The sequence below is a fragment of the Hypoxylon trugodes genome (genome assembly GCF_022578975.1).
Source record: "Hypoxylon trugodes strain CBS 135444 unplaced genomic scaffold F4822scaffold_1, whole genome shotgun sequence".
In the NCBI taxonomy this organism is placed as follows: Eukaryota; Fungi; Ascomycota; class Sordariomycetes; order Xylariales; family Hypoxylaceae; genus Hypoxylon; species Hypoxylon trugodes.
In genome coordinates this window covers 1,184,808-1,196,923 of record NW_026250016.1, presented here as the reverse complement: position 1 = coordinate 1,196,923, position 12,116 = coordinate 1,184,808, and the positions used below count along the sequence as shown (strand labels likewise).

The following is a 12,116-nucleotide window of genomic DNA, read 5'->3' as shown; positions in this document are numbered from 1 at the left end:
AGGTTGATTCTAGCCTATGTATGTCTGGATAATATCCGTTGGGTCCCCTCCGTTGGATAAATTAGTGTGAATGCGACGTTGTGACAGGCGGGAGAAAGCTGGTATTTTAGACTTGACTTAAGACATCAAACTACCTTAAAAAGGGGGACCAAAAGGAAACCAAAAAAAGCCACGAGGCCACCAGCTTCAGGTTGTGTTAACCTTGGAAGTTATGTCAAAGTGTGTTGGTATGAGAGGTAGCCAACTCATAGCGACTAACTCATAAGACTGGTCAAGCTTAATACAACTCGTATTGAGCCACAGTCGATGTCAAGTTTGACCTGTTAAAATCGAAGAATTAGGTGGCTGTGAGGAACTCGGACAGCAAGGGCCAGGAAGCAAGAAGAGCTTTGACGGTGGATTGACCGGGTGAGGTAACACAGGTAAGTTGGTGTACCTGGTGTTTAGGTAGCATTCTGATGTACCCATTGCATTGCGGTGAGATACCGACGATATCCACGGAGCTCGAGCGCTACAGTTGTAACGATAGTTGCAACGATCTCTCGAGGTTGCATTTGGCCGAACCAAAGTCAACAAATCCAAGGATGAAGGGTTCCGGGAATGCCGCGTCTTCTCCAACATAACAGATAGAATAGCTCGTTCACTTGGACGGACTCTTGGCTTCGGAGAGTAAGCGAGAAAGAGAAGAGAAAAAAGAACTAGAGGGGACCCGAAGCGTCCAAGTGGAGTAAGGAGGCCTTGTATATGCGCGCGCATGTTGCACAGCATATAAATGATAATTAACCGGACTGCTGTGCCTCCTTTCAAGCCACGCTTATTCTTTTTCTGTGTCTAGCTATACCTAGATTTCGATATACTCGGAGGATTGCTGTATTCTGTCTAGCATTTTTCTTTTGGTGGAACATTCAGTGAGAAAATATCGCGGGTAGAATATAGTATAGACATATAACGAAGGCTAGACACGGAGAAGACCGATCAAGCGCTTGGATGAAGTAAAGATTGATGGGTTAGGTAAATCTCTCGAGTCTAAATCTTAAGCGTGAGCTTGTTTTACACTGGATTCCCCAAAAAGTTAGGTAAAGTTATACGCCGAAGTTTGAAACTAAAGAAACTGGCATAATTGGTATAACCGACGGTCTCAAGTAGTTGGTGTTGTTGTCAATCCGAAACTTCGGTTCAAGTTAATCGAGCGATGGGGCCTGTTAGTTTTGTGGAGCCCTATTTGTGAGTCTAGAAGGTTACCTAGTACTTTACTTGAGCGAGATCTCGGCACCTTACTTAGCGGAATCTACCAAAAAGGTTAGTGTATTTACCTAAACCGCTTACGGATAGTATATGTGTCTTTGTATTCTTATAGGTAGGAACGACTTCCGAATTTTTAATTCTTTTAAATGTCAAAAATAAATGCGAAGATGATTCCGTAAAATGTAACACGTTGATCCTCCCTTCCCATTTTCTAATTGTAGGCAGGCCAGTTTTGCACGGACCTTGGATACAGATCTCAGATCGGCGATCACTTGTCAGTCACATTGTTATGCACGTGAGAACTGGGATAATTAGGTCATAAGTACCATTGTATCTTGGTTGACACCGACTCGGGTGGATCTTTCCTACAGGATCAAAATATTTCCGTGCTCGCAGTAAGGAAGGTTTACCCGAAGATTCCCCCACTGTTCAATTATCGATAAGGGGAATAATTCCAGAAGACTCTCGGCGCAGGCGCATTTCAATTCTGGCCAGTTTGGTTTTAGTCGTTTTTTTTGGCCTCGACGATTCGACGATACCCGTTACCCGTGGACATCTCTCACGATTGAAATACTTGGCTTCGTCTCAGAATTCATTCCATTACGGTAAAAGTAGCCCCTTACGAAGCCGAATTGCCGTGACCCCATCACGCCAGAATGTATTCTTTCGATTCCTTTTTATCGACTCGGTCGTAACCAATCCTAATAACTGTTTTTTTCAATTAGAAAAAGGGAATATCTTTCAAGAATATTAATCGCAATCATGTCAGCGCATCCCGCTACGTCACCCGCCTCATCCCAAGTGGCTGATGATCAGCCCAAGGGTAAGGATACCAACAGCGTCTCAAACAATCCCCCGTCGGAAGTTCAACCGACTCAACCGACGTCTCAAGATGCCAATCATCACAATCCTGTACAACCTGATGACGAATCCTCCGAAGAGAAAAACAGCGCCGCACCCGAATTCTCTACGAAGTCGCCTGAGTCGCAAGAATCTGGCGAGGCATCACCGGTCGCATCTACTACATCTTCTACATCACCTGGCGCCGATGACTCGAGCGCACCTCCTCTACCGAACGAAGCACCTCCCGCGACTGAAGATGATGGTTGGGACTTCCATTGGGATGCGACAAATCAAACATACTTCTTTCACAATCGGTTCACAAACGAGACCACTTGGGAGAACCCCCGACTAGCACAGAATGGTGCAGCTTCGACGTCACAAACCCAAGCTGCTCCTTCTGGCGTCGCTGAGCCTCCTAAAAACGAACGCTTACCAGCCGGAGGCTACAATCCCGCGATTCATGGTGACTACGACCCGAATGCGTGGTACGCCAAGAATACGGAGGAGAACGCTGCGAACCAAGGACAATCGGTCGACCCATCAGCTGCTTACGCGGCTATGGGCACCTTCAACCGCTTCACCGGTCGCTGGCAAGGCGACGACCAAAATCCCGACCGACATGGTGACGAAGCCAAGTCTCGCCGACAGATGAACGCGTTCTTCGATGTAGACGCCGCAGCCAATTCCCACGACGGTCGAAGTCTAAAGGCAGAAAGATCGGGCAAGAAGCCGACTAAAGCCGAGCTTAAGCAGTTCAAAGAAAAGCGCCGAGCCAAGAAAGAAGAGAAGCGAAGAGCTTGGCTGCGCGACTAGGTCGCGTGACCTCTACCTATCCCAACTATATCTTATAATGTATCCTTTATCAAGGTACTTACCTACTCTACCTTAGCCTCTTATTCCAGGCAAGGCAAAAAGCATTTTCCTTTCCTTTTCGCCTACCCACCTACATATGCCGGGGGTCGGCGGATAGCTGCATGAGGGATGCATCGAGGAAACGGCGTTGGGATTTTGTGATTTGTGTATACCTGTATAAGAACAAGGGGAAGAAGGGAGGGGAGGGGCATATTCCTATGAATGTATGTGCGCGCGTGGAAAGCACATGGCTAAGGTGGACCTCTCTTCTCCTAAAGGTGGTGGTTGCATATCTCGGAACGAGTGGATGCCTGCATTGCGTTGTGTTTTTTTTCTCTCATTTTCCCTATTTGTTTCTGGAGAGATTTGAGATTTGCTCATCCTGGATGTGATATCCTACGCTATCATTACCTATTATTAGGTATTGGACAGTGACATCTGAAGGGATCGGGATCTATCACCTACATCGAATACGTCAGGATAGGATGGAAAGTACCTATTGCCTTACCGAGCCTCCAAATTCCTCTCTCGAATTATATATACCCCCCAATCGATACATCATTTTCATCAAAGATTCATCCTATCTAGTATAGTAGTGCCGCGCCGGGTCTACTTCCGCGTAATCGTAATCATACCAAATCTAGACATAAGTGCTTACGATATACTATTCTTGAGAACTGATAGTTGACCCTGTTCGGCCCTGCTTGAATTACACCGCATGATCTATTGTAGACGGATATCCTAATCCGGATTACGGAATAAATCTAAAATTCCCCAAGGGAAATAGTATACGTACGCTTCTAAGACTTATGATCCTAGACTTGTTATCTATTTGGCTTGGGATATCTGTCCGAAGAGATAGGTAGAATTCGCCGGTGTCTTATTAATACAATGTTAATAAGGGTGTAAGTATCTTGGCTTTTGCATCAGCAGTTATATGTATTAATGCTCGCCGATCGATATCAATATAAAATGTTTCCAAATCAAATAGATAGTAGGTAAGGAGGTATGTACTTAAGGCAGTATAAATCTGCCTATCTCAATATATATAAGCAGACACGGGAACCCAACCAGCTCGCGTGGACAACCACTACGATTATACCAACCCCCCACGAAATCCAATATATCATGATTACGCGGTCTGCATCAGCCCATCGAAGCGACCGAGGGTGCCTTGCATCTGCACGATAAGGCAATTAATATCTAAATATGGCGCCCCTGGGCTCCATCATCTCCTTTTAATTTTGTCCTTTTCCTTTCTTCTAGCCTCAGTTACCATGTGGAATATTTTTATCCGGAACAAGACGGCCGTCCTCGCCAATTTTGCCGAGTGCGACGCTGCGCATGACGAACATTTCGGTTCGAAAGCCCATTCGTCCTGAGCTGAGCTTCCTCTCCTCCGCCGTCGTCATCAGTCGTCGTCGCCTTCTGAGCTAGCCTCTTCATCTGAATCAAGCTCCATGTTTAGGTGGATACTTTCGTTATCGCTTTCTTTATCGGAGTCCTCTTGAACACTTTTCGCATTAACTTTGGTAGAAAGAGTCCGCTCTAGCTCGGTAGGCGCTGAGGCGCTAATAGAAGTCTCAGTATCAACCTCGATTCGTTTCGAAACTGCGATATCCGCATCTTCGTTTTTGCGCTTTAACGAATTGGCCGGCGTTGGTTGTGTAACAATAGTATATTCCTCCTCAGATGTAACAATCGTTTCCGATGGCTTGAAAACAAACGGATTGGGGGCCTTTACTGCGACTTCGACAGGGCGCACTGGGGAAACATTTCTTGATATCTCAGCGTTCTTTGCTGCAGCGGCTAAAGCTTCTGAAGGATTCATAGCGAAAGGTACGAATGGTTGGCCGAATGAAATGTCATTGCTTGGAGGTTTCTCCTCTGGCTCATCTTCGACTATCGCGTCGTCGATTTCCATTATATCATCTCGTAAACCCGTTGAAAAGGGCCGGAAATTGAAGCGCAGTATCTCCACACTATCGTCATGAGAAAATTGTTGAGTAAGGTAGGGTAATATAACTTGTGGTGTTCTGCCGCTTTTATCTCGCGCAGGATGTAGCACGCTCGCTACTTGCGCATCCTTGTTTTGACATAGTATAGCTGTTTTAAGCATGTAAGCTCGAAGCGACGAAGGGATATATTGTTGAGGCAGATGGCTGAAGAGTGTAGTCAGAAGCTCTCCAGCTGCCGAAACATGGTCGGCGCTCAAGGCAACCGAGATAGACTCATCTTCGGCACCATTACCGAGAAAAGCGTCTGCATTCTGACTGACTAATGTATTTTTCAGGCCATTTTGAATAGCAGATGCTGTCTGTTTTGGTCGCTTCAAATGACCCGCAGATCCTAATAGATCGCGACAGCAGGCTTTTACGACCAGGCTTAGACTTTCAACAGTAAGCTTTGGCAATGTTGGTCCGCATAATTGAAGTAACTCCCTTGTGAGAATGAAGGTCATTATCCGCGTTTCTGGTAGGCGATAATTTGACTCAAACATCCGTACTAGCTGCTCAAGCGATTCTTGCGCTACCGGCACGATATTTCTTCGTAGTCGCTGTATCGCAACAAGCAGCAATCTCATTGCTGCAAGTTGAATATCTGGAAATACTGTCCATAACTCATCTTTTTCTTCCCTGCCAACGGCTGGGTTCATGATAATCGATGTTGATTTCTCATTTCCAGGAATTGGCGGAATAATTGAAGAAATAATTCCAATTGCACCAGTAATTGAGCTAAATGGAATGGTGACGACTGTTTTAGCGCGACAGCGAAGGTATTCGCCAATAAAATCGAGTAAGCCGATCATCCTTTCGCTACCCGCATAGAGGCCGGTCCAGGCAGGCAATTGGTCTGGGTTGGTACCACCACCTTGTAGTTCTTTATCAAAGTCCACATTTTGCGATTTCGGTGCATGGCCTGGGATTGATGACCAGTCTATTTGGACGGCTCGTAAAACTTGCTCAGCTGTGGCGTAGAATGATCGGATGAGACCATCTAAATGCTTTGCCCATTCGCTAGAATCCCCGCCTTTTACCGCAGTCATGTGTAACCTGATCGCAAGACGCCGACTGCTGGCTTGTAAAGATGCTGGCACTATCATGCCATCCGAGATAGTTGGGACAGTATATGGTCGCGTTCCAGCCCTTATCTTGGATGCAAATTGACGTAAAGTAGTAGGATATAACGGCAATATAGTCGAAAGAGCCTCGAATATGGTCTCAACAAGACTGTTGGGTATCTTAGCCGCTTTGCTAGATGCGGGTGGCTTCAAGATTTGGAGACACGCTGTTGCGAATGTGGGGAGGGTTGGTGTAACTATCTCCCGTACCAAAGTAGGATACGCATGCATCGATGTGTATATTTTGACCAATGTCACAATACATAGATCTTTTACAACTGCTGGGTCTTTTCTCTATTTATTGTTAGTAAAATAATGAATAATATAGGTCGGAACGCTTACTTGAAGAATGGATAATAGTCCACGGACCCAGGATTCAGAAGTTCGTAGACACTCCCATCCTCCAGCCTCTACAACAGCTTTTACCAGCACAACTCCCACAAATCGACCCTGTGTAACCCTACTATTGAGCAGTGAAGATACTTGAGTCTTCAACTTATGTACCAGCACTGCCGACTCTGAAGAATTATCAGAAGTTTTCGCCTCTTGCGGCTTTGAGAGTGGTTCTTGGCAGCGTAGAATGTCTTTTAGGAGTAACGGTAGTAGAGCTGGAAGCTGCTCTACTTTGGTGGCGGTCAGTCTCCGGCAGAGGCTGCGTAGCTCGGGTGGAAGCACGGCGAAGACCATGGCTCCAGATTTTCCTAAGCAATTGCTCTCTGGCTTATAATTCCAAGTGCTTCAAGTGAGCCTTCTCAGGTCTCAAATGAGCGATTGAATCCGTTATCGACCTCGGTGTATATATTATTGCACAGTAGTATTTGTAGTTCCCACTGTGTTTTAAGTTATCAATCGATATAATGAAGTCGCCGGCCGTTTTTACCGAATTTATGTCGAGATTGAATGAGAATATGAAGAGTGATGAGATTGTTAAGGAAAGCTTCATGAACTTTTCTTGCTATCGATAAACTTTTTAGTGGATCTGTATGTTGCACAAATTCTGACCAATTATAGACTTGAGAAACTGGTGTAGGACTATTATTACGTAATATGGGTTATGACATCGGTGTTTCCCCCTTACCTTAGCTTGGCAAGGTTTAATTTGCTAGTTCGTTACAAACAATCGGAGCCACTTACATACTACTCTCCTAACTATTGCTACTACCTACTATTACTTCCTTAACCCTTATATCTCAATACCGACGTGACCCTGGATATAATAAGTTCCAACGCTCTGGCTCATATCATGCTTACTTTCGCGTAACACACGGCCGAGATGGTATTAGAGGGTCCAACTGATCAATAGCGCGTTTGCTCAGGCCTCGATTGGTTTTGGAAGAGCAATCGTTCAGGATGAGTGTGGGTTTCTCTTTTTCCCCTTCTCTGTGCAAATATATCTCGCATCTTCACCGGCTATAGTTACTCATTGAATATCTTATAGAAATCGGGCAAAGTAGCGCTATATTTAAGTCGATTGGAAGACGCTAGATGCGAGGGGAAATGGGATGATGTTCCGGAGCTTGTGCGAAAAGTCCGCAAGCATGCCACCGATAGGTTATGTACGACTCTGACCCAATTCAATATGCTTCCTTCTCCCCAGTCCATCTCTAACTTTGTGATATGTGAACAGGTCTGACAACGACTGCCGAGACCGAACACGCTATTATCAAAGCTTCCCAGAAACATGGACCCGATTCTAGACCTGCCACCGCCGTCTCATCGGCCGATATAGAGGTCGCACAATGGGCCCCCAGATTACTCGGTGCGATCGATACCGAAACCTCGTACCCCGAAGACAGGTTCCAAGCTCAGGTTTGCGTGGGATGGTTACATTGGTCCGTTGGTGATTATACCGAAGCTTCTAGTCAATTACCACAGAGCCTGGAGAATGAATTGGCACAACTCGATTCAGCAACTAGCATTTCCGAGTGGACAAGAGTATGCTCCCTCAAGGCCGCATACCTCAAGGCTAATTGCCTTGCACGCAAAGACGAGAGGGTTGCGGCGCTTGCTATTTTTGAATCAGCATTGGTTTCTCTGTCGCACGTTTGGTCGGGGCAGAAGGGTCGGAAGCAATTGAGATTCTGGGCCGAACTCTTTTTGACCGAGTTCTGCATGCTACAAGCTCAGGCTCTTGAAAGAGGAGATAAAAGTCTCGATGATGCCAATTCGTTGGCGCCGTTCCGCTCCTGGGCGAAATACTGGGAAGTTTCCAAGACTCAAGGTACCCCTCTAGTCGGTGGCTATGGATTCCGTGGAGCCGTTCCGAGAAGGAGAGTGTGGAACGAATACTACGCCGCCATTTCAGGTATCTTACAGCAGGACTTGCCATTTCCGACCGGCTTTTCAAATGTCACCAACGAAGCATCGGCTAGAAACCAGCTTCGGGTAGAATTGAAAAAGGTCGAAAATGCCTATGAGGGTCTACTTCTAAGTGAAACATCGTTCCCGCGGGCTGACGAAGAAAGACAAGAAGTGGAAGACTTTGTCGCAGCTGTGATGAAGAACTGGAGTGTGCTAAACGGACGTGACTGGAATGAGCAGGATCTTGGGCCTGGTGGGAAAGAAGGTCTTAGTCGTGGCATATTGGACATCCTCTACCGAGCTGCAACTAAAACATACCATTCCACGGCTATCCTACGATATCTATTTACGGTCCACCTTTCGGTTGCCGAATTCGACCTAGCTTTCCGTGCTTTCGATTCTTACCTGGAAATTGTTAAAAAGGGGAAAGCTAGAGTTGACAAGACCGGTCATTCAGAACCAAGTCTCGACGACGATGCAACTGTATTAGAAACCATTTCTCAGGCAATCACGGCTCTCTGCAAATATGGCTTCCGGGATGCTGCGGAAAAGGCACATGAACTTGGCGTCGAATTGGAAGGGATATTACAAAAGCTACCAGCCCCACTTCCCAATTTGCAAGATAATATTACAACACTGGACGAGGAAGATGGCAATGGTGTCATACTACACCCGAGAATATCGTCTCGAGTATACGCTCTATCGTGGCAGGCCATTGGCATTTCACAGGCGCAATGGTCTCGGACAACTTTTGACGCATCCGCACGGACTGAATATCAGACCAAAGCGATCAGGAGCTTCCAGAAATCGCTGTCACCAGAAAATGGAAATCCAACCGATGTCAGGACCTTATTCACCCTGGGTCTCTTGTTGGCCGAGCAAAGAGAATTGACAGCAGCTATTGATATTGTTAAGGCTGCGCTTATGTCTAATAAGAAGACTGGAGATGAAAGCGGATCGTATTGGCGGGAGCGTTCATTAATACCTGTATGGCATCTACTCGCACTTCTTTTGAGCGCCAGGCAAGATTTTATAATGGCTGCTAGAGCCTGCGAGGGTGCATTTGAACAATTTGATGACCCTACTGTTCTGTTTGGTTCACAAAACCTGCAAGGCACGTTCCGAAGCGAACATCTTAATGAGATGGAAGCGAACGAGAAGGCTCAGTTAAGGGGACTCGTAGAGGAAATGGACGATCTCGAGAAAGAAGGCATGATCGAGGTAAAAATGACACAGCTTGCCCTTCTAGAACTTTTAGAAGGTCCAGAGGTCGCTGTCAACGCAAGTCATGAGCTGCTGGTTTTATATAACAGACTATTTGGCGAAGTTCAACCCAAAGCGCCAGCTACCGCACAGAAAGCAACGATGGAGGTCCCTAAGAGCTCGGCGGGTACGATAAGAAGCCTTCGAGGCAGTATTTTCGGCAACAAGGCCGATAGGACGTCTCGAAGTTCCAGGCCGATCGCTACCGCAGAGAGTGGTAGGTCTACCATTGTACCAGAGAGGCCGCAGACCACCCAGACAGCTGTTAGTGTTGCCACTACCGCTACCACTGCTACTGGTGCACCCGCAATACAAGTTACCAACCAAAACGGAGAAACTAGAGATTCCCGACGATCCAGAAGGTCTTCAAGCGTCCATAGCAGACGCAATTCGTCAGGAAGGAGAAACAGTCTTAAAAAGCGAGAACCAAGTGCCCAGCCACGACGAGCCTCCAGTAGTGGTGGTACACCCCGCGGTTCAACTGTGGTGGATGGTGAAGATTTTTACACGCCATTGGCCGACGGAGCCCCACAAGAGCGAGTCGACTTTTTTGCATGGAGTAGCAAAAATGACATTACTAGACAACAATCTTTTTCGAAAGGTCGTGGATTGCTTCGATATGATTCTACTGCTTCCTCGACTAGAGGTTCTGCAGCAGATTCCGATAGATTGGTTCTAGAATCGCTTTCGCCACCTAATCCGCTACCAATAGTGCAATTTCCAAAGGATCAGGTTAAGCGACAGAGACAGACCATACTTATTAAAGTATGGTTGATAATTGCCGCTTTCTACGGTCGTGCTAAGATGTATAGTGATGCTAAAGGAGCCATTGAGGAGGCGAAAAAATTAGTGGACGGATTAGAGAGTGAAGTTGCCAAAGACGCGACCGGGTCTATAACTCTACGGGATCCTGGTTGGGGTGGGAAGAAATGTGTGGAGGAGCTTTGGGGTGACGTTCGAAGCGAGGTACTAAATCACCAACTCCCCCGAAATGACGTTTGCTAACATAACATAGTTGGGCTATCTTGCAGTCTCCGAAGGAGCGCCTTATACAGCAAGGGATTATTTCGAAGAGGCCCTAATGCATTTCCCGGACCACCCCTCGGCCATTGTTGGGTTATCTAATATCCTCCTTGACGTCTACAGCGAGGTTCTATTGCCGCCTCCTGCCATCCCAAGCATTACTCTTCCAGATGGCCAAAAGACGAATTTAATTCCGAAGAGTAATGGGCCTCAGAAACCCCAAACCGGCGTTAATAAAGCGGGAAGTATCCCAATACTGCCATCGACGCCACTGGGACTCGGAGGTGGTGCAACAATAACTCCGGACTCCCCACCATCAAGTAAAGCAGCCCCTCCCAACACTTTTGGGACAAATGGTCACTCAGCCGAAGAGCTCCCTGCTCCTTATAAAGCAGTTTCTCTGCCACTTGTCGATCGACTTGCTGCTCGAGATAGAGCGTACGGACTACTATCCGGCCTCACTAAATTAGGTACAGGGTGGAATTATTCAGATGCATGGTTTGCTCTGGCTAGAGCACACGAAGACAGCGGGCAGCCAGACAGGGCCAAGGATGTCCTTTGGTGGTGTGTTGAACTCGAAGAAGGAATGGGTATACGCGAATGGAATTGCGTAAGTGCCAACGGCTACGTGCTGTAGGGTATTCGACGGGATCGAAACGATCAATCACGCGGCAACCCATGATTATTCGATCGGTCGACAGACCATTTTCAAACTTTGGTACATAAAAAATTGGCGACTATGGGGATTCGACGGAAATATCAGTGTGCAACAAAACGTATTTGCGGTGTGGATGTCATTATCAACCCACATTCTGTTTTTTCAAGCTTTGTTAGAACAACATCTTCATATGATTCCTCGTCCCTAGACCAGGATTGATACCCTTTCGTGGTGTATTTCACCCCCAAAGAAAATATTAATGACATATAGACTCAATTCAAAAGCTGATCCTTGGTCACAGTTGAGATGTTCGTTAGCCTGACTTTATCATAATATTTGGTTTCCTTATTCATAAAATATGAATTCAAACTTCGGCATGATTCAACTGACCAAGCAACAGGACTATGTGATTGGCTTCGAAATGAAATAACCGGAGATCGGCAAGCAGTGAGGGGTTGATGTTTAATGAACGAGAACCAAAGTTTCGAACTAGACTCGTAGGTGTCGTCTATAATACAAGGATCTGTGAGATTCGGGACGATAGGTCCGGTTTATGTCTTGCCTTGTAAGACAACTACCATCTCCCTCGATATTAATTTGGTCTTCAAATAATTTCGCAATTGGCATCCTCACTTTCACGTCACAATATTTACCCCAGTGGAGATATTCTCAAAAGGCGAACGATATGAGCCCAGCTATATGGTCGTGGTATGAACTTTGGTTAAGTGGGCATCTTAGACTAACATGTCAAGCTCATTTTTAAAGACAGGGTTGCCCCTCGCATATGAATAGACTCACGAGTCCCGATGA

General features: G+C 46.3%; 3 protein-coding genes across 3 annotated transcripts; 2 read left to right on the top strand and 1 right to left on the bottom strand.

The window, feature by feature from the left end:
* The first annotated feature begins 1,387 nt into the window (after window positions 1-1,387).
* Window positions 1,388-2,981, top strand: F4822DRAFT_12920 (uncharacterized protein). The gene has a single exon (XM_051452680.1). The coding sequence runs from the start codon at window positions 2,008-2,010 to the stop codon at window positions 2,899-2,901; it is 894 nt and encodes a 297-aa protein (XP_051319214.1). The 5' UTR covers window positions 1,388-2,007; the 3' UTR covers window positions 2,902-2,981.
* An 835-nt stretch (window positions 2,982-3,816) lies between these two features.
* F4822DRAFT_12958 (uncharacterized protein) lies at window positions 3,817-6,979 on the bottom strand. The gene is made up of 2 exons (XM_051452688.1): window positions 6,404-6,979; window positions 3,817-6,355 (listed from the first exon to the last, which is right to left on the bottom strand). Exons 1-2 carry the CDS (start codon window positions 6,746-6,748, stop codon window positions 4,352-4,354), a joined length of 2,349 nt encoding a protein of 782 aa, XP_051319213.1. The 5' UTR covers window positions 6,749-6,979; the 3' UTR covers window positions 3,817-4,351.
* Window positions 6,980-7,326: 347 nt separating this feature from the next.
* Window positions 7,327-11,526, top strand: F4822DRAFT_12905 (TPR-like protein). The gene is made up of 4 exons (XM_051452677.1): window positions 7,327-7,417; window positions 7,500-7,617; window positions 7,689-10,591; window positions 10,641-11,526. Exons 1-4 carry the CDS (start codon window positions 7,412-7,414, stop codon window positions 11,283-11,285), a joined length of 3,672 nt encoding a protein of 1,223 aa, XP_051319212.1. The 5' UTR covers window positions 7,327-7,411; the 3' UTR covers window positions 11,286-11,526.
* Window positions 11,527-12,116: the final 590 nt, after the last annotated feature.

Excerpts from the sequence above, each read along its gene's own strand:
- F4822DRAFT_12920 (XM_051452680.1), top strand. The coding sequence starts at position 2,008 with ATGTCAGCGCATCCCGCTACGTCACCCGCCTCATCCCAAGTGGCTGAT.
- F4822DRAFT_12958 (XM_051452688.1), bottom strand. The coding sequence starts at position 6,748 with ATGGTCTTCGCCGTGCTTCCACCCGAGCTACGCAGCCTCTGCCGGAGA. Across the intron at positions 6,356-6,403 it reads GACTATTATCCATTCTTCAA|AGAAAAGACCCAGCAGTTGT; the intron begins GTAAGCGTTCCG and ends AACAATAAATAG.
- F4822DRAFT_12905 (XM_051452677.1), top strand. Across the intron at positions 7,618-7,688 it reads GCATGCCACCGATAGGTTAT|GTCTGACAACGACTGCCGAG; the intron begins GTACGACTCTGA and ends ATATGTGAACAG. Across the intron at positions 10,592-10,640 it reads GGGGTGACGTTCGAAGCGAG|TTGGGCTATCTTGCAGTCTC; the intron begins GTACTAAATCAC and ends AACATAACATAG.